General features: G+C 39.7%; 1 protein-coding gene across 1 annotated transcript in view; it reads left to right on the forward strand.

The window, feature by feature from the left end:
* Positions 1–21,752, forward strand: part of SLC25A13 (solute carrier family 25 member 13) — a 173,162-nt gene that overhangs the window by 17,708 nt on the left and 133,702 nt on the right. The window contains exons 2-3 of the mRNA XM_090287211.1: positions 7,242–7,295; positions 16,308–16,450. Coding sequence (XP_090143337.1) covers positions 7,242–7,295; positions 16,308–16,450 — 197 coding nt within the window. The remainder of the gene's footprint in view (positions 1–7,241; positions 7,296–16,307; positions 16,451–21,752) is intronic.

Raw genomic sequence — 21,752 nt, forward strand, 5'->3', positions numbered from 1 at the left:
ATTTATTTTAGTATTTATATATATTTTAGGGCTTTATAAACTCTTCCCACACACTTATAAACCATTCCCAGTCCCTTATTAACCTTTGCCACTCCCTTTTAACCTTTTCCGCACTTTTATAAACACTACTTATGTTCTTAAACATAGTCTACACTCTTAAACCTACGTAACTTTTAACAACGTAAGTATACAGTACTGCAAAATCCTGAGACATAGCGAAAAATCTGTGATAAATAATTAAATATAATATTTTTAAAAATCCCACAATAGAGTGAGGCTGTGATAAGTGAACCGCGATATAGAGAGGGACTACTGCACATGCTGGACATTCTCACTTTCCATTCGTACTTGGGATTAGAAATATCACATAGCGATGTTCTCAGCTTACATTTTTTTAAGAGTAGCTAATAATCACTACCTACATTATCTATCATTTTAAGATACACAAGGTATTTTTTTCTTCATTCTAATTAGTCCTCAAGATAACTTTATGAAATAGACATGTAGATTTTTGTCATTTTCTCCATTTTATAAATGAGGAAAGTAAAACTCAGAGTTTACTGACTTGTCCAAGTTCACCAAGTTAGTAGCACACTGGGACCCAAATATTTACTCTACAACTGGGGATGTCTGCTTATGTCAAGGTGAGCAAGCATCTCTGACTATCTTTGTAAGAAGTTAAAAGTATAAATGGAAAATGTCTAGTTCAGAAAGACACGTATGGTCTCACCAAATTATTACTGTTGGGAACATTTACTGTAATATTAGCTTTAGCTTAATAATAACTAAGTCTAAAATTAGTGTGTTTAAAGCTATAACAGCACACACAGCTAAAACACCACCATTCATTTCTTAACTGTTATACCCTGCTTCTTAATATCAGAATTTTTATGGTGCTGGTTTTATAATTGTTTAATATTTATCTACAGTAGTGCATAGTTAAGTTCAACACATTTCACAACCTACTGAATCCTTCCGATAAATATCTCCAGCAGCCCCAAAATGACCTGTTTGTGTAATTACCCTCTAGGTTAATATTTATGATTGTCTGGTGCATTGTTAGTCAACTGTTGAGTGATAGGAACTGTTGGGGTGGATTACACAAAAACATTGTGGTTTGAAGAATGCTTCACATGGCATCTTGTCTGTATACTAATTTATATTTCAGTAACTTTTTTCATAATTACTGCTTTATATTAGAACTTAAGGAACCTGTAGAATGGAGAATGAATGACTCAGTGAACTCAATAAAAAATTATTTTTTTTAAATTTGATGTGACACCTCTTTCTTCCTCTTAAGTTAATGGCAACACTGTGGTTTTAGAGAATTCCAAACTTTCTTTTACAGTTACTGATTGTGTCAGTCAAAGTTCACTTGCAGAGAACAGAATCCACTCTAGCTGGGTTAAGCAGAGGGAGATTTATTACAGGGTATTAAATGGCTTACTGAATTTGTTGGGAAGGTTAAGAAACAGACTTTAGCTTGAGCTCTCAGAAATGACCTCTAGAGCCTCACAGCAGAGCAGGCTGCCAAGGGAGCAGTTGCCTCTTGTGCAGTCATTAAACCACCTGTCAAATGGGGAGTGTTTCAGAACCATGCTGCCACTGACGTGGGCAAGAGGTTGCCACTGAAAAATAAAACACTTTCAATGATGGTGCTTGCTAGGTAATAGTAAAAGCATGTCCCCTAACTTCCAAATATTCACCTCCCAAAACTTTGGCTTCCAAATCTCACCCAGCTTCATCTGATGTACAGTACTTAGACCACATAGCTGCAAGGGAGTCTAGAAAATGTTAGTTTCAACCTTCCAGTCTTTGCAGTACAGGAAGATACATGGGGAGAAGTTTCTAAGCTGTTAGATCACATCCAGTAGTAACTTCCATTGGGATTCTGGTCTGCCTACTAACACTCACTTCCGTGGGTATTGATACAAAAGACCATGCAGGAACATTTCTCCCTCCACCTCTTTTTTTCTGCTTGTCACTCCATGCCTGCATGTGTATACATGCACATCCTTCTCCCGTCCCTCCCCCCCACACACAGAGCAGCCTGCTTTTGATGAACTGTCTCTTCTGGTTTTTGTTTCATATCTAAGGTAAATAATTATTACTTCATGACAATATAGTTTTCACTGTAGGCCTGTGCTTGTCTTGGTTTTCAGACCTTTCAGTTTTTGAAGGGCGTTGCTGAGTGAAGGCTGTGTTGTGCAGTTGGTAAAGTAGCAAACTGAGGTGAGAACCTTGGGTTCTATCTAACCCAGTGGCTCTCAACCCAGCCAAATATACGATCTTATGGAGAAACTTAGAAGATACCCTAATTCAATTGGCATCTGGTGGTGACTGGGCATTGATAAAATTTTAAATCCCCTTGGGTGACTTGGATGTGCAACTGGGGCTGAGAACCTCAATCCTAATGAAACAGAATCGGACCTTAGCTAAAGCTGTGGTTCTTAAACTTTAACAGCACCAGGACTTGTTTAACCGTAGACTGCTGGACCGCAGCCCCTGATTTCTTAGGTCTGGGGATGAGTATGAGAATTTGTATTTCTAAAAGTTCCGAGATTATGCTGATGGCCCAGTGATCACACTTTGAGAACCACTGGTCTAAAGGGAGCTCTATTTTCATTGTAAAGATTGTATTTCTTTCCACCAGAAAGACATCTTTAATCAACATTTTTGGAGCATCTGCTTAGTTTCCATTCTTTGCCAGAGCTGGGAATGTTAAGAAATAAGATGCATTTGAGGAGGTCATGGTCTTACATCTTTAAAGCTTTCCAGTGCAAGAGGCGAGCTTTTCTTTACATTTTCAACTTCAAATTAGTATCCCTCCTGTGTAGGTAGGTTTTCTTATGTTCTTCCCCACCACCTTATGTTAGACCTGGTGACTATTTTGAGGACACAGTTCTGTACCATTGTGATGTGTTACAGTAATGAGCCCACAACTGCAGCTCGATTCCAGTGTAGAAATGCCAGTTTTAAAACTATTTCTGCATGTAGAAAAATCTTTCCCGGTGTCCTCCTTTTTTTTGGCTGCTGTAATTCATATTAAAATGAGAGTGAATTTATTTGTCTTGAAAAATATCTTTCTGGTTCTCCTTGCTATGTTCCCTAGTACCCTCATTTAAAACCAGTCATTGAAGTTATGTTATTGTTGGCTGTTTTAAAAAATATATATATTCAATAGAATGAACCTAGCTGGTATGTTTTACAAATGTTCAAATGTTATTTATAACCTGTTTAAACTATTATGTCTAATGCTTATCCTGTCAAAAAATTTGCCTATTCATTGATCTTCAAATATTGCCGTGTGAACATAGGTTCATGGAATTGACTTGAAATTTCCATACTAAAGTTCAATAAAAGTAAACTATTCTCAATTTATGGAAAAAACATATAATGCATAGTTTTTCCAATTCTAATTCCTCTTTCTTTCCCCTTAAGCACAACTTGGTGTGAGTGTTACCTGGTTGAGTATAAAATTCTCTGTCATCTGCCAAGAACTCTTTTCCTTCTTGGTGATTTACTTCCTAACTATGTTTGAAAACATTAATTTATTTAAAATTCTTGATATAATTTTTTTTTTTTTTTTTTTTTTTTTAGGTTTTCACACCTAGGTTTATTGAGGGAAGGGAGGGAAAGGTGTTAGAGGTAAGAGGGAAGCTCCTGGTCCACCTCGAGGCCCATAGGAGCAAGGGAAGGGGGAGAGAATAAGGGGAAGAGGGGGAAGGGAGGGGGAGAGGAGACTCCCAGTTGGCTTAACATTTTTAATGGTGGAATCTACTCTTATAATGCAAAATTAGGAAGAGTGATGTTAAAATCAGGCAATTAGATTTTTTATTGAATTTATCGGGGTGATATTGGTTAATAAAATTGTAGTTTTCAGGTTACAATCCTATATCATCTGTGTATTGTATTATGTGTTCATCACCCAAGTCAAGTCTCCTTCCATAATTAGATTTTAAGACTAATAGCTATAAACATTTACATGCTATTAGTATATGATAAAAAGTATATATAACAATGAAAGTCAGTCTTCAGAAAACAATGTGAAGTTTGCTGACTCCTCCAAAGCCCAGCGAACTGAAGCTTATCAAGTGATGCACACTGTGTGTGCTGAGCAGCTATTCTGAGTTCACTTAAAAAGGAAGGCTACTTTTCTGTGGTTCCCACTTTCCAGCTCATAGAACTTCCTGGGTATTGGTTTTGCCACCAGGTAGAATCCATCTCAATACACCTTCTGACTGTAATTTTATGTTGTCTTCAGGGAAGCCCTGTAAGTGTTCTTTACTGAAAGTGACACTAAAACAAGAAGATAAGAAAGAGAGGTAGACGAAGAAATGGAAACTGAATGGCCACACAACATTAGGGAACTAGATGGAATTAATGCAGAGGTGGGGCCCAGGAGACTGCTAGCAATTTTTCTGAATCCATTTCCTATTGAACTGGGGTTATCAGTGCTTCAGTAGAATGTGCCCAGGACCTAATACATGTTCCAGTGGCCTCAGGGAAACGCCATGGTGATCATTAACTAGGTGCTATCCCTGGAACTTTGGGCCTGTTTTCAAGAAGTAGCATTTGGTGGGGCTGGGATAGCAGATGGAATGATGAGTTAGGGAGACTTCAGTATTTGTTGAGAGCTTTGGTGAATGCTTTTGAAGACCCATGAGTTGCTTTCCTCACCCTCCTGATTTCCCCCTTCTTGAGTAATGAGCCAGGTTACTCATCCTATAGACATGTTTAGAAGTAAGCATGGTAGAATATAAATACATTTGCATAAATAATACAAGTAAGAGAAACCACTTATTGAGTACTTTAACTGTTGAGGTTTTTTTTTTGGTGCTAATCACTTATGCAGTTGTCTGCTGTCACCCACCCTTTAATCATCCAGGACTTCCTTCTTTATAGATGAGGACAGTGAGGCTGATAAGTCAGGGAAGTAGCTCAAGGTCACACAGCTGGTAAGTTTAGTAATTGGACCTGCCCCCTTCTCCAGCTGAGGATGGTCTGGCCCGAAAGCCATGTTCTTAATTGCAGCACTGGAGGAACTCTACACACTAGTGGTGTTGGGTGAAATTGGGAGATTCTTGATTTCCAGGCATGCACTATATGATGTAGAGGTTAACATGAGTCATCATCAATGTGAGACTGTATATAATGTGGATCAGTGGAAAGATCAACAATAAAAGATGGAAGATTTGGGATCAGATTTCAAAAGCACTTGGATATGGAAGTATCTAAGTACAAATTGGTGCTTAATCTGACTTTGGGGGAAATATCTGACCCTTCCTGAGTCTTGGTTTCCTTTCTGTAAGATGTGGATAATATGATCTGTTGAGTCCCAAGTTTGCCATGAGGATCCAATGAAGTGATAGTCAGAAACTATAAAGTGTTCTGTACACATGAGGCGACATGACTTACAAGTGTTGAGTCACTATATGGATTGTTTTCTCCTGTGTCTGAGACTCTGGGGGAGTTACAGAGTAAAAGCCTTGTTTCTTTCTCTCACAGAGGTATGTAGTCCTGGTGGTGAGCACTGGATAAGCATTTTGGGATCAATAAGTAGAAGAATGCTGTAGGAATTTAGGCAGGAGAAACTCATTCTGAAAGAGCATTGCCCAGGGAAGGCTTTATGGCAGAGTGAACTAATTAGATGTTAAGAGGATGTGGTATTCAGGTGGAGCGAGAATAGTTCACTTTGTGCAAACTTTCCTTTGCTTTTACAAGGAAAACCAGCTAAGTACCTAGGGTCACCATATGCCTCTAAACAAATGTTACTTAGGGACTGTCTTGCGATGTGGAACTCAGAGGGAATTTCTCTGCTCTTAAAAGACGAGGATGGAGGTATTTTTATGCTTTCCCATCTTCTCCCAGTGTTCGTTCTGCTCCACCTTTCTCAGAAGATAGGCCTCAAAGGAGGGAATCTTCTCCTGAAACCTTTAGGTCAGCACTATCATCAATCTTAGGTTGATTAACAGTCTTTTTTTTTCCCTCCTTAATTGAACAGCAAAGAACACTTGCTAATTCAGGATTTTTAAAAGATCACAAAATCTTATGGATAAAAATAGCACTGGTGGTTTAAGTACTCAGCTGAAATTAAAAGAGTTATCAGTCTTGCTTTGGGAAACAAGGTGGCCAACCACTGATTTCGAAAGAGTACCTCTCCCATTCCAGGGATTAGCTAATAAAATTATTCCTGACGGTGGTGGGCAAAGGAGCTTAGGCAGTTACATATTTAGAGACAGAGAACCCATTGTCCAAAGATCTCAGAAGAGTCTTTGCAAACACACCGAAGGGATTTAGAACAATTTGCATAAATCTCCCCTTGGAGAGCAACATGGCTCCAGTATTGGGGTGGTTCCAGGAACCCCTCCTTGGCTGTATCATGGGGTGACGCTGTGCTTGGGGAGAATTCAGTCTCATGACGGTTTTGCCAGCAGGATTGGGTGATGGGACGCTGAATAAGCCCACTGTTTGGTTCCACATAAGGACTCTTTTGTGTTGGCCTGGGGCAGCCATATTCAAGTTTGTCTTGCTGTTTTCCCAATGATGTTTTTGGACTTTGAGGGCTGGAGAATTAAGCACGACACCTATTCTGAGCTAATCTGTCAAATTTTGTTCTTGAAAGGTAACCATAGCTCCTGTATTTCTAGAACGTGTCGAATAAAAGTCATACCTTGCAGACCTTTGTCTTCTTAAATTAAAAGCCTGGGAGAGGAAGAGACCTTGCTTGGCATGCCCATATAGCGAGACATTCATGCCTGTGCAGGGTGACACTGTGGGAGGTAATTCCCTTCTGCTTGTTAATATTTGCCTTATTCACTAACTTCTTTAAGAACTATCTTCTCTTGCATAGTTAACAAACAAATTGTATTTTAATATTTAATATTCCCCCATGAAAGGGTATGGGTCACTCTGGGGTATAGTTTTAAAAATGCCAGATGATTACAAATGTTTCAACTTTTCTTTCTTTTTTCTTCTTTTTGAAAATAAAAAAGATATACATTAAACACTACATATTAGGAGCTTTACTGGTTCCAGGCTCAGAATGTTCGTGTTCTAGAAGCCACATAGGGAGTCTAATTTAAAATCCAGTGAGTAGATTTTGTATTGGGGGAATTTGCTGCTTTAAGTACAAAAACGAAATCCACGAATTTCTGAGTTGGAGTTTATTTTCTTTCAGTTGCTAGCTTGATTTCTCAGCTTTGTTCTAATAATATAAACATTTTTATGTTTATTTATAGGTGGCTTTAACCAAGAGAGCAGATCCAGCTGAGCTTAGGACAATATTTTTGAAGGTCAGTATAAAGGAATCTGTTTTGTTTCTTGCTTGATTTGTGTTCTACAACTTTTAAAGATTATTTTCAAGCAGCTCTTTATTTCATTGTTATCATTTTTAAAACTCCCAAAAAGTATCTTTACTTAAGACTTGTAAAAGTGACCCTTTAACAATTATATCTATTTAAAAAAATGTATCAGAAACTTGTTGGTAATTGTTTGTGATGGCAACATGGTTTACCTTTTCATTCCTTTTTTTTAATCTCACATGGTGTCAGGTATTGAAAAGAAGTTTCTGGGGGATTTGGTCTCACAGCCCATTACCTTTCCAGGATTAACTTGTGCAGTTTAATGGCAATGCTTTTTCTCCTAAGAAGTTTAGAACTCATTGTAAACATGTCAGTAATCCACTTCATTCATCCGGAGGGGGAGAGCCCTTGCCCATCACCATCACTGTCATTGTCACCATCACTTTATTACAACTGTTGTGCCTGGTGTGGAGGCCTCGGTGTGAGTAATAATAGAAGTGAGATCACAGCAGATGCCATACAAGCTGATTTCCTTAGTTTCGCCTACTTTGTGATATCGAGCAGTGAATGATTAATACTCTAATAAAAGTCTGACTCAGTTTCCAGACACTGATCCACTTTTAATGTTATTTAACTGGAATCAAAGTATTAAAAAAAAAGTCCATTTTTATAAAAATAATTTTAAAAGTATACATATATACCTTTTCTAAACATGACAAAAGGCAACTGTGCTGTGTATAAAGAGAACCAAGACTTCAGATGAGAAACTTGATGTTCTGCTGTGTACTGAGAATATATGACTTCCAAAGTTAATAATTTTGTATATATCACTTTCTTCATCAAAATGTGTTGCCATTAAAAAAAAAGAGCAATCAGAAAATTTGAACACTGATGAGATTATTTGATACTATTTGTTATTAATTGATTTTTAGGCTGGGTAATGGTATTCTGATTATTTGCTTCTAAGTAATCCAGTTTTGATGGTGTAGGAAAAATGAATAGGCAGTATGATGATAATTTTTGAAATTGGGAAGCACAATATTGGGTTTATTAGATTCTCTCTTTGTATATGATTGAAGATATTCATAATAAGTTGCAAAATTTATAAAAATTCAATGAAAAATTTGTGAAAGTGGCACCTAATTTGCATTAGATATTGATTTAATAAATGCTTAAAATTAAATAATTCAGATACAGATAAACAAGTCTCCAGAGAAAAATGGTTAAAAATATAAGCAGTTTGGGGAAGAGAAAAAAAGAATACACTTGTAGGGAGGTTTGGATTATCTATAAGAAATCAGAAATCTTTTATAAATTTGTTTTTGGCTCCCAAAGAACAATGCAATATGGAGATTCTACTGTGGAAAGTGATTCTGGATACAGAGCCCAGAAAACAGAAATGCTATGCACTTTGGGCCCACCATGATTGGGATGAGAGGTATACCTGGGGGAACTTCACATGTTTGTAGTATGTGTATTTAAGGTCTTTATTGTAAAACTCTATAATGATGTAATTCTGGAAAACCACTTGCAGGAAAGCACGTGAGTGGTTTGCCGAACAGCCTAGAGAAAGGGATGAAGTTCATTAACTTGAGCTAGCAAAGTCATAATCATTCTTTGAACTCAAGACCTACCTGTTACGTATTTCTGTTTTCTAAACCAGCAATAGTTGTGGGCACCCTTCTGACAGGAAACAGGAACAATAATGTCTCAGGATATTAGACACTTACTGGCCTTTTTGTATAATCCAGTGGAATGGCTCCAGGTAAATCTGTATCCACCTTTTGAGGCCAAGTGGCAGCTGGTGAGGCTAGATCGAGAGACCACTTTGGAACAACATGCCTTTGCCAGATACAGTATCTCAATAGCAGGCAAGCCTAAACTGGAGACAAATTCGATTGGCCAGGTAGAGGAATTACATGCAGGGTTCTGGAGCACCACCTGTCGGGTTTCTGTGTGAGTGTGCATGTGGCTTGGGGCGGGATCTTTGGGACCAGGTGAGGAAGTGCTGTCTTCCCTTGGGGTGGCTAGGACTGCCTGGTTTTTGAGTGACAGTTCAGTATGACTTCAAGTCCGAGGGCATAATGTGGGGAGAACCGTCTCTGAAGAAAACAGTGATCAGCAATTTCTGGAAGGGATTGTGGATCTGGCAAAGGTTTGGGTGATCTCATCAGGCCTGGATAGTGCGGTACCTACGCAAATCCTTAGCTCAGCACGCTGAGGATCTCTTTTTTACCATCCAGCACACACGGTGTTGTGGTGGGAAAGAATAGGAGCGAGGCACCCTGGGGACTGTGCCAGGCATGTCTCCCCGGTGCCTGGGTTTTGTAGTTAATTATGGATCAGCTATAAGCATTTTGTAAGCCTGACTACTTTGCTTATTTTCTATGATTTTTCCCTGACTTTTCTTAGTAATAAATATCCCAACCTTCTCTCTCTAAGCTATAGCTGGGGGAGGTGGAGAGTAGCTCTGTTGTGCTCTTTGGACCAGATGTGCTGGGACCAGGGGAATGGGCAGCTGTGCAGCTGAGAGCCAGTGGAACTGTGACAGATTAGGAAAGAGTGGTCCTGGAGGACTAAAGTGGGCCCAGTGCTGACTTATTTTAGGTTTTTGAGTTAAAATCAATTCTCCCGTCTTTTTTGAAGGTGTTTTCTGTATGCTAAATACAGTGTGAGGTGTTGAGTATATAAAGATGTATAAATCATGGCTCTTGCCCTTAACTAGCTCTCTCTGTGTGGCTATAAGTGTAAAAAAAGAAAAGAAAAAGCCATAATATGGTTGATAAGCATTACATAACATTAATTAGGAGGAAGACGATGAGGGGTTGATTACATAATCTTAGAGAGAGATGTTAAAGTTACAGAGAGGTGCTGTTTGAGCTGCTTAAAGACGAGTAGGTGTTTATTTATCAAATGGAGAAGGTAGAGGAGGGTTGTGGAGTAAAGGAAGAATGTTCCAGGCTAAGGAACAGCATATGCAAAGCAAAGAGCTGTAGAAGTGCCAGGTGTGTGTGGTGGGCTGGAGCACAGGGTCTTCTTGGGCATAGAATGGTGAGTAGGGCAGTACTTGGGGGAAGCCATTCCTAACCTTAGGCCATTGAACTTTATTATGCAGGCTGCTCTTGAGCTAAGCGGTGGCTGATGTTTCGTCTGAATGTGGACACTGAAGTCTAGGTGTGGTCCGTTTTGCTTCTAACCTAAATGTGGACATGTGTTTTTTTGTATACCTAACACTTTTGATGTTGTTTCATGTTCATTTAAACAGATGTGTATAGAGTGCCTACAGTTTAAATAAAACACCATGAAACTTTGTGGTGAGTGGGATGTGCAAAATAGGTATAAGCAGTGACCATGTCTTACAGTTCAGGTTTTATACAGGAGACCAGATTTACAGGCAGGAAGCAGGTAAAAAAAGAATCTTAAGTCACCATACTCAAGGGTCCCATGTGTGGTTAAGCCCATGCCACAGGAAACAGAAGTGTGGGGGAGCAGTCCCCATGGTGGGGAGTGGTCAGAGAAGGCTCCTTGGAGATGGACCTTGAGGAGCCTTGGGGCTGAGTGTGAGCTGGAGAGGCACAGTGGAGGGCAGCCTAGGCAATCCAGGGAAGAGGAATGCATTGGAGGGAACCTGGAGATGGGTTTTGGAGCAAGCAGCTTCTCTAGATTTAAGATTCTTGCTCCTTTTCAGATGTTTAAATTCAACTCTGTGCCAAGGGCTCTGCCAGTTATTACAGGGTGTGGGTGACAAAATTAGAAAGGTAATTGGAAGTTTGGCATTTCTGCTATTGATTTTCTGAGTAATCCAGTGATACAGAAAGATGGATTTGAGATTTGATTGGTGCAGCAAGGCCATGAGTTAGGCAGCCTTGAGTATAAGGTGTGAGGCCCTAGTAACTTTTAAGAAATCCTTTTTAAAAAGTTCTCACCCAAGGACATTTTTCATTGCTTTTTTAGAGAGAGGAAGGGAAAGTGAGAAATATTGATGCAAGAGAGAAGCATCAGTTGGTTGCCTCCCTATGCACCCAGACCGGGGATCCCAAGGCACTCAGACCAGGGACTGAACCCACAACCTGGGCATGTGTCCTGACCAGGAATCGAACCTGCAGCCTTTTGGATATGGGATGATGCTCCAACCAGCTGAGCCACACTGGCCAGGTTATGGGGCCCTAATAACTTGATTAGAGCCATGGTGGCAAAGGGAAGGGAGAATGGGCAAGTTAAAGACATTGTGAAGGGCAATTAGATGAAAATGACTAATCTCGTATAGTGGATGGGAGAGAGCACAGGTTAAATATTCCCACGGGATACATAGCCTGGATATAGGCCGGTTACCACTAATAAGAATGGGAACCCAAGGAGGAAAACATTAGCTCAAAGGAGAGCAAAGGAACTGGTGGTGTGTACTGTTCAGCGGTGTAAAGCCTTTGGAAACAGCTGAATGACTGTATAGTAAGACTTTAAAGGTCGGCAGCCTGGGTAAAGGGACTGAACAGAAATAGACCACATTACAAATTGTGGTACTAATATCTAGTGAAGTGCACTTGGATTTTTATAATTATTTTTTGTCAACAAAAGCATGATATGTATTTTAAACATTTTTGTAGGCAAAAATTGGAAAAAAAATTAAATCCTTTTTTTGAAAAATGTTTTTCTTAGGACAAAACAGTTCATATTCATTGATGAAAATTTAAAAAGCAGATTTTTCTAAAAAGAAGTAATTTGTGATCCCAGTAGAAGATATCTTCATCTCTAGCTATATTCACTCATCCATCCATCCATCCATCCATATTTATTAGGAGGAATTGGCTCACTCAATCCATTATAGAGGCTGAGGAGTCCCATGATGTCTGTAAGCTGGAGACCCAGGAAAACTGGTGGTGTAATTTAGTACAAGTCTGAAGGCCAGAGAACCAGGGAAGCTGGTGATGTAAATAGCAGTCTAAGGGCCAGAGAAGATACTCCCAGCCCAAGCAATGAGGCCGGAAAAAAGGGAGCAAATTCTTCCTTCCTCTGCCTTTTGTTCTGTTGGGCCCTCAGTGGATTGGGCGATGTCCGTGCGACAGCAGGGAGAGCGTTCTACTACTGAGTCCACAGATTCAAATGCACGTCATCCAGAAACACTGTCACAGACACACCCAGAAATACTGTTTAATCTGGGTACCTGTTGGCCCCAGGCAGGTTGACACAAAATTAACCATCACATTTAGTATTATAATGGGTTGTTCAAGGAATCCTAAAAGCCTTCCTGTTTCACAAGTGTATGTTTAATGATATTAAAACTTCCAAACATTGTTAAGGAGAGAGGTTCAGGTCACCTGTAAAATCTATTCCCGAAGAAGGATTTAATAACATTTTAAAGATGTTTAAAATGTTAAACGACCAAGAGATTCAGTGGAAAAAACTAAAGTTGGAGAATTCTTACCTCCAGCCACATACCAAAAAAACAAAAGCACCAATGTATTGAAACTTAAAGGTAAAAGATAAACATACCTAAAAAAAAAGCTAAGAGAATGTGTGGGTGAATAAGTTTTTTTTTTTTTTAAGATTTTATTTATTTATTTTTAGAGAGAGGGGAAGGGAGGGAGAGAAACATCAATGTGTGGTTGCCTCTCATGCACCCCCAACTGGGGACCTGGCCTGCAACCCAGGCATGTGCCCTGACTGGAAATCGAACTGGGGACTTTTTGGTTTGCAGGCTGGTGCTCAATCCACTGAGCCACACCAGCCAGGGCTATGTGGGTGAATCTTTAGTCTTGAGATGAGGAAGGACTAGTTTCTAAACTTAAAGTAATGGAAGAAATCACAAAGGAGAAAACGTCCTACAGACTCCGATAAGCATATCAAACTGGAACAATACTTGTAGCAAATATGATAAACAAAGCAGGAAAAGGGTGTGTTTGCATACTGTTGGGGGAGTGTAAATCGGTACAATATTTTCTGGAGAGCAGAGTGATAATAAGTATCAAGAGCCTTCAAGTTCCTCTCCTTTGACTCAACAATTTCTCCTGTGAATCTAGTCTTCAAAAATTGCCAGGAATTTGGACAAATATTATATACAAGGCCAGTTAGTTTAACTTTATTTAAAAATACCAAACACTGGAAATAATCTCAATGTCCACTGGTGGAGAAAGAGTTAAATTGTAATTTCAAATAAATTAATTTATTCACCACTATACACAAACATAGGTGTAATTCTAAATCATAGTATTGCTGTAATTAGCAGTGACATTTCCTTTATATTTCAGTCTCAGTTTTGCATCAGTTGGGAAAATCAAAATAGAATTCTTCTACATTTTCAGAAAGCTGAATTTAATGCTAATTGAAGAATAATAGAATTATTGGGTCATCTTTGAAGGGGTTTTTTTTGCACTGTGCTAAAAAATGTTAAACAAAAACCAGTAAAATAGAACATTTATAAATTGCTTATTACATGTAGTGGGTTGTGCTTAATCTGTTACATGATTATTCAGTTATTTCTGGCATCAAGCTTATGAAGCAGGTAATGCTGTTATGCATTCATAGGTAAGGAGCCAGAGGCCCAGAAAACTATTGGGTTGGCCAGAAAGTCCATTTAGTTTTTTCCATAAAATAAAAGACAGATTTTTTCATTTTCACCAATAACTTTATTGATTTGGATATTTTGATTATGTTGGCTATCTCCCACGTGGTATAACATTGATTGTTCTCTACTAATATCTTGATTTGATTGGTATCAATTTCAACTGGTCTATCTGACCATAGAGCATCATCCAGTGAGAAATCACCACGAAACTGCAAACCACTTTTGATACGTTCGATCAGTCACAACCCCTTCTCCATACTCTGCACAAATCTTTTTTTTGCCATTTCAGTTGTGTTTTTACCTTTCTTGAAATAATAAAGCATAAAATGCCAAAAATGTTGCATATTTTCTTCCATCTTCAATATTGAAATGGCTACACACAAAAAAAAATTTTACCCTGGCTGGTTTGGCTCAGTGGATTGAGCGTCGGCCTGCGAGCTAAGTGTCGCTGGTTCGATCTTCCAGTCAGGGCACATCAGAGAAGGAAAACTCTGACTCCAAAAAACCTCCGCTGCCTTGCGGCATACCTCTTCAGGGGAAAGGCTAAGGGAGTAAACCCCGACAGAAAATCCGGAGCCGGAGTCCCTAAGGCGGTTTGACGTTGTAGTCATCACCGGCAACTCCTGCGGCGCACCTGAAGCCAAGCTGTATTGACTCCGTCTTTCCCTTGGACCCTTCAGCTGCGAAGAGAGGGGGGGGGTCTGCTGCATGGGCAACAGCAGACCCTCCATATCACCCTGCCCGGGCTCTGTAGCTTCAGCTTCACTGGAGAGGACACTCCAGCGTCATCGTAAGAGGTCGATTCAACACGGGAGGAGACAGATACCGTGTCACTCCCGAGTCGGACTGCACAACCATTCTCGGCGGTGCAGATAGACTCTTAAGAAGTTACACCATAGTCTCTCGAGACGGACGGCTGCCGACGACGACACAAAAATTCCCCAATTTTGATGGTTTTTTTTTTTTTTTAATGCACGCTGTCACAATACAATCTTAACAAAATTGTTTCGAATGAAGTTAAAGACAGCTAAGGCTACTGGAGCCATCTTAGGGAAACATACAAAGGAACTTTTTGGCTAACCCCATAGTTACTTATCTGAGGTCACATGGGTGGCTGCACAAAGCAGAGGCAGAGGTGGGAGAAGCCCAGGCCCGAGGGACTCCCAAGCTTTTTACTGAGTATCTAAGCAGGAGCTTATCCTTCATTGGAATTAAAATGTAGAAATAACAAGAGGCTTTTAAAAATAATTTAAATCAGCCTTAACTCTGGGGTGACAGAGGGAACAGAGATGCTATCACTGCACCTCACATCACTGTGCTCCCCATCACTGTGGCTACCAGTGTGGTTCTTTGTCACCCATCTGTCCCTGTTTTTTGTGTAGCTCACTGCCATCACCTCATCCCCGAGGTCCCCCCAAGTCACTGTTCTGTCCCCAGGATCAAGAGGCCCTTTTCTGCTCCCAAAGGATAACATGACCCCAAAGTTGTTTCTCAGCATTTCCCACAGCGCCTGGGGCCTCCATGGAGCAGGAATTACCTGGTCCTAATTATGTGAGCTGGAATGTATCACACGAAAGCCAGACCTGGGGGAATGCTGTGCACAGCTTTGCATGCCCCATACTTCTGTGGAGCATTTCTGCTCTAGAATGAAGAGAACACTACTAGAGCAGCCTTTCAGACCCTTTTCCATAAAATCCCACAAAAAGCCGTGCAGTTCATAGTCTCCTTTCCAGCTCAGCCTGTTTTTCATCCTTTCTTACATCATTGATGCCCTTGAAGCAGAAATGGGCAAAAGAATTAGTTTGTATTTGTCCATGACTTCATAATTAATCCCACTTTTAATAGGAGCTCCTTGTCTTTGCTAAAGGACAAGACATAGGCTGTCTTTCTGCATTTCTGTAAACCAGTTTCACAACCTCAGCACTCGGCATTGGGGGCTGCATCACTGTTGTGGAGGTCATCCTGTGCATTGTCTGACGTTTAGCAGCATCCCTGTCCTCTACCAAGTAGATGCCAGTAGCATCCCTTTCCCCCAAGTTATGATCATCAAAATTGTCATCAGACACCGCCAGATGTCCCGTATGTGGAAAAATAAAGACAAAAGGAGAAAGCTCAGAGCTAGAGCATCCACTTCAGAAAGGCAGGTAACAGGGAGAGAAGGCTAATTCTTGCTGATTGTAGTCAGCTGTTGGGGACACTGATGTTTGTAAGCTGGACAAGCAGGCTAAGTTCCCCCCTGTTGAGAACCACTGGTATAAACATAAAACTGGGCAAACTTATGTTTTTGTTTTTTTCTTTCAAGTGATGGAAAATAAATGTCTTTGTGAAGAGAATATGATCACATCTGATATTTTATCTTTTGAATATTTTCAGCTCTTTCACATATTAATCTCATGATTGTATAATTTTGAGGGTAAAGTATCTCTTCTCTTTTCAAACAGTATGCAAGCATTGAAAAAAATGGCGAATTTTTCATGTCTCCCAATGACTTTGTCACTCGGTATTTGAACATTTTTGGAGAAAGCCGGCCTAATCCAAAGACTGTGGAAGTTTTGAGTGGTGTGGTGGATCAAACCAAAGATGGGTATGTTTATTTTTAATTATCTCGTTTAATGTTCTTGTTTGAAACAGCTTTCTGCTACTTTATTATTAGGAAGCTACTGAATATACTTTCCATCTTTTAGAGCATTTTCTGTACCTCTTATAATTAATACATTATTTTAGAAATAATAACTTTAATATTTCCTTATGTGTTTGTATCACAGTTGGGGATTTTCTGTGTATTTCTTGATATATTTTAAAGAACTATTGATAGTTTCACAGAACTGTTGGAGTTGATGAGTGGTATGAAGATACACCAGAGTGTTTGTATTTATGTTGGTATTTTTCAAGGCACCTATTAAAATTGTGAGTAAATATAAAATAGAGCTGTAAGAACAGAACTTTTCTATAGTATTTCTCTCTACTCAAATAACTTAAATTTAGTAACAGACAGAATAGATGATTCCAAATCTTCATGAAAAGCATTCTAACCAAATGGGAAGAGAAAGACTGGACCATCTAAAATTAACTAGGACACTTGCCTTTGGATTTTCTGCCAGTCTTCTCTGTTACATTAAAAAAATGAGTCTTTCCTAAGCTGTAATGCAGTTGGCTTTTTATCACAAAGTACTGAATTTTGGACTCCAAACTCTTGCTAATAGGAACACCAGTGGCCCCTAATGCCAAGTGTAATATACAGGAACCAGCATTCTCTACCTACACTGTGGTAGTCTCAGCCTCCGGTCCCTGTTACTTGCTGGCACCCACCCCCTGGGACAGACTGCAGTCGCCTGCCATTCTGGGGTGACTTTCTCTAGCTCTGCGCTTTCTCCCTTGGTCACGTGTCTGATCTCCTCACACGCACTGGTTTGAGGTACAGCCCAAGTGAAGTCACTTGGTGGACCGTGGATGCTCTCAGTTCTCACCAGAACTTCCCTTTTCTTAATTATCCTCCTACTGTCCTGTTTCTTAAAGAACTCACGTCCTCTAAGGTGAAGGTTATGCAATGTGGGAGGAGATGGGAGGAACTGGCAGCTAGACTTCCCGTGCTGGGTTATGCCCTTCTCTCTCTGTTCCAGGAGCAGTTATTAAGGTTACTTCTCTTTTCTCTCTTGACCCCAAGGTGGGTTGTTCGCTTGGTAGGAACTGTCATGTATGAGAGGCCTTTGTTCCCTCATAGGAACTCTGGGTGGTGCAGAGAGAGGCTGAGATGTATTTCATACTAGTCCAGTGAAGCAAAAGCTAGGTAGGACATAAATTTATTTTAGCAAACACTTTTTTGAGAAAGTTTAGTTGCTTGCACACCTCATGATTCAGAGGAAGGGTGACCACATATATATGCAACATAAATTATCTGACTCAGTGATTCAAGTCAATTTTTTTCTGCTTGATAGCTCAAAAAATTTTAAATTACAGAATAATTGGAAGAAGAATACAATGAGCACCCTTCATCTAGATTGACTAATTGTTAGCACTTTTTCTACCTTTGTTCTCTCCTTTTACGTTTACCCTTTCTACACACAAACATGCACGCACACAATTTCCTTTTTTGGCTGACTAAGTATAAATTGCAGACGTCATGAGACTTCAGCATTCTCTTACATGACATCATAGCCATTATCATACTTAGGAGAATTAGCAATCATGTCAATTAATATCTAACATCCCCATATTCAAACACCCCAGATCTCTCTCCCCAACCTCTACCTCAAATGCCTCATCGCCTTTTATTTTTAATTTTCTTTTTATTAAATCCAGGATTTAGTTCAGGATTTTATATTACATTTAGTTGTTATATCTTTTTAAAATCTAGAACAGACCCTTGCCTCTTACTGTTTTTTCTTGACATTGACTTAAAATCCAGGCCCAGGGATTTTGTTGATGGCCCCACGTTCCGGACTCGTCTGATCATTTCTTTGCGCCTGCCTGAGGCACGTGCAGTGCTGCGTGCTGTGCTGCCTGCTCTCCCTTGTCAGGAGGCACACTATTCCAGCAGGGATGATGCTGAGTTTGATCAGTCCATGAGCTATTTCCATTGTATGGAACCATTTTTGTTTTGTAACGAGTGGATAGAATACTTTTCGAATCTGTGAATGTCATGTTTTGTAGCAACCTTTCACCCAATAGTTTTAGCTTCCACAGTGATCCTGTTCTGAATCAGTTATAACACTGGGGTTTGAAAAAATGGTGATTTTAATTTAAATAGTCCTATCTTTATTGTTTGCCATTCTTTGGTAGAGAAAAGCTTTCTTACCTCGTATTACCATTTCTTTCTGTTTTCACCTTTTATATCAGTACAAATTCATGGACTTGTTTATTTTAAATTCAGTGTATTATAATCTATTATTATTATTCCCTTAGGTGCTAGAATTGTCCCACTGTGGTCAGTGGGTATCCCGTCTACCCTTAGCCTTTGACTACTCCTTGCTTTTGGCAAGTAAGATGTTCTAGACTCACCTTGGATTTTTCCTGCCTCTGACCTGGAAAGCTCTCTATTCTCTAACAAGCCCTGATTCTTTTTGATTAAGAGTGGTGCTTAGGAATAGAGAATTGAGCACCAGCTTAATGCTACTAGGGTGTTATCGCTTCTCTGACTTTCCAGTGGAAAGAGCTGGGAAGTATACTTTAAAAAATCAAAAGTTCATAATGACATTTCCTATTTAAACTTAATATTATAGGATTTTTCTTTGTCTTGTCTTTTCTTTCTCTCACAGTGAGTATTTTCATTTCTAATTACATCAATATATTTATGGGCATAAATTTATGTAATTGTAATATCTTTACTGTACTTTCTGCCTTTTCTATCCTCACCCCCATTAACACATTCTTTTCCTATTTCTTTTCTCATGTACTCTATAAAAATATAGCCTTAAATTCATTAAATGCATTACCATAACATATATTTTACCTATAGAAGATGACATAAATGTAAGATAACATAACATATATATATATATATATATATATATTTTTTTTTTTTTTTTTTTTTTAAAGCTTATAACAAATCCGAAACATTGGCTTTGTTTTCCTGGTTTTGCAGACAAAGTAACTGAGGTGCCCACTGATCAGGCAGTTTTCTCTGAAAGGTGGCAGGCTTGGCCCGCTCCAAAGACCTTGGCCTTTCTAATGATCTGAACTGCTACTTCTCTCGTAATCTCGCAATCCTCTTTAACCTGACATTTTCTTTTAGGTTTGTCTTATCTTAAATCCCCGCATTTTACTGTGACAGAGAAAATCTTAGATGGCCTCAATTTGTTGCCCTTTGGCTAACTTCTTTTTTCCAGTTACAAAAACAGTATTAACAGTGAACACCTCGGTTTCAAGCGGAAAACCACCCTTAATCTCATCTTGACACAGATATTTTGAACTTTTTAGTATCTTCCATTATTTGTTAACCTGCACCAATATTTTTTATAATTTAAATTCATTTTAATTGTAATTCTCTTTTGTAATATTTTTGACTATCAGTTGTTATACTTCTGAATGTTCTCTACGTTAACAGTGTTAAATAGCTTCATCCTTTTCTATCAAATTAATGTACCCTACTTTATGAGATTATGCCCTTATAGAATTATTTCAGTTTCTAGTTTTCTAAAATAGATAATATTGGCATGAATATCTTTCCTCTTTCATTTAATTATGTTCTTACAAAGAAATTAGAAGAGAAATAGTCCTGGGTCTACGGGTAGAACTACTTCATAGCTCACCATATATATTGTGATAATTCTTTCCGAAAGGACTGAACAGATTGAAGAACTTATCCAAGGTATTTAATAAGCGCCCTGAGCTAGTACTGTAGGGCCAGCATTTGAGTCTAGGCCTGCGCAAGGCTCGTTCAGATGTTCCCTAACCCTGACCCACAGCTCCTCAGTATCTGCTTTACAGATAGGCATACCAATACCTCTGTCCTTGATGTAAAACTGTGAATGCCTTTCTTTGGAAGCATAACAATGTGTCAGGTTCACAAGTCACAAATCATTATCACAAATCAAGTACTGTTCCATGCATCAATGTGACCACAGAGATTGGAGTGATGTGGCCACAAGCCATGGAGCATCTGGAGCCACCAGAAGCTGGAAGAGGCAAGGAAGGAATCTCCCCTAAAGCATTTCCCTTTGGAGGGAGTGTGGCCCTGCTGGCACCTTGATTTCAGACTTCTGGTCCCTAGAACTGTGACAGTTTGTGGGAATTTGTTACAGCAGCCTTAGGAAATAAATACTCTCATATAGCTATTTTCTCTGGGGAATTAGGAAGTTTGTGGTTGCAAAGAATTTATTAGGGAGCTCTGGCCAGGTTATCTCAGTTGGCTAGAGCATTGTCTCGATATGCCAAGGCTGTGGGTTTGATGCTCAGAGAGGGCACATACAAGAATCAACCGATGAAGGCATGAATAAATGGAGCAGCAAATCGATGTTTCTCTTTCTCTCTCAAGTCAATATATAAAAATTAAAAAGAGGAGAATTTATTGGGGACAGAGACAGACCATCTCGATTCCTTAAAATAGCTTTTTTCTAGTGGTATGATAGCTGTTGGCTAGATGCAGGCATTATCTAAGCAGAGACCCCAGCACACTGCTGCACACCATCTCCGTGAGGGCATGGCTGCTCCTGAAGGCTTCACACATGTGTAGCGCTGGGCTGGACTTTAGGCCTGAAAGTTAAACACCTGTGTACTATGTGAACCTATAGCAAAGGGAGCCTGTTTTTCTGGAGCATTCTTGATTCCGATGTCAAGTTTCATGAGGTTGTGACTTGGTCAGCCTTGCGTACTCTGAGTGTCCTCCCGAGTGCTATCGGGTTTGTCATTCGGCAGCAGTCTGACAACCTCACCTCTGTGCCTGCACTTCCCTGTATGTTGAGGATAACTGGTGAGTGCAGAACAAATGGTGCCCTCCTGGGGCATCTCATTTATTGGAACCAATAGCTATTAATCCTGGAACCACAAAGAAATGTGAATTGGTGCTGTGACAAGTGTTAGGAAGGAGAGACATGGAGTGAGAGACAGTTAAGAGGGGCTTCAAGCTGATGGGGAGGTCAGGGAAAGCTTCCCGAGGAGAAGGGACATTTGAGCTACAGGAGGAGGGTGGGTGCTGGAGAGTTGGGGACCAAGAACAGAGCATTGCAGGCAGGGAACACGGTTTCAAAGGCTCTAGTCACATTCAGAAATGCAGAGGTTGGCGTGGCTGGAGCACGGAAGGTGTAGGACACGGTGTTGGGAGAGGTGGGCTGAGCAGGACTGTGCCGGAACTTGTTCTTCTTATTAAGGATTTGGGAGTCTTACCCTAAGAACAGTGGAGAGCCATCAAAGGATAACTGGAGTCAGGGGATTGGCCCAACTTCCCTATG

The sequence above is a fragment of the Furipterus horrens genome, unplaced genomic scaffold, assembly GCF_987537825.1.
Source record: "Furipterus horrens unplaced genomic scaffold, mFurHor1.1.pri manual_scaffold_9, whole genome shotgun sequence".
NCBI classification, from domain to species: domain Eukaryota; kingdom Metazoa; phylum Chordata; class Mammalia; order Chiroptera; family Furipteridae; genus Furipterus; species Furipterus horrens.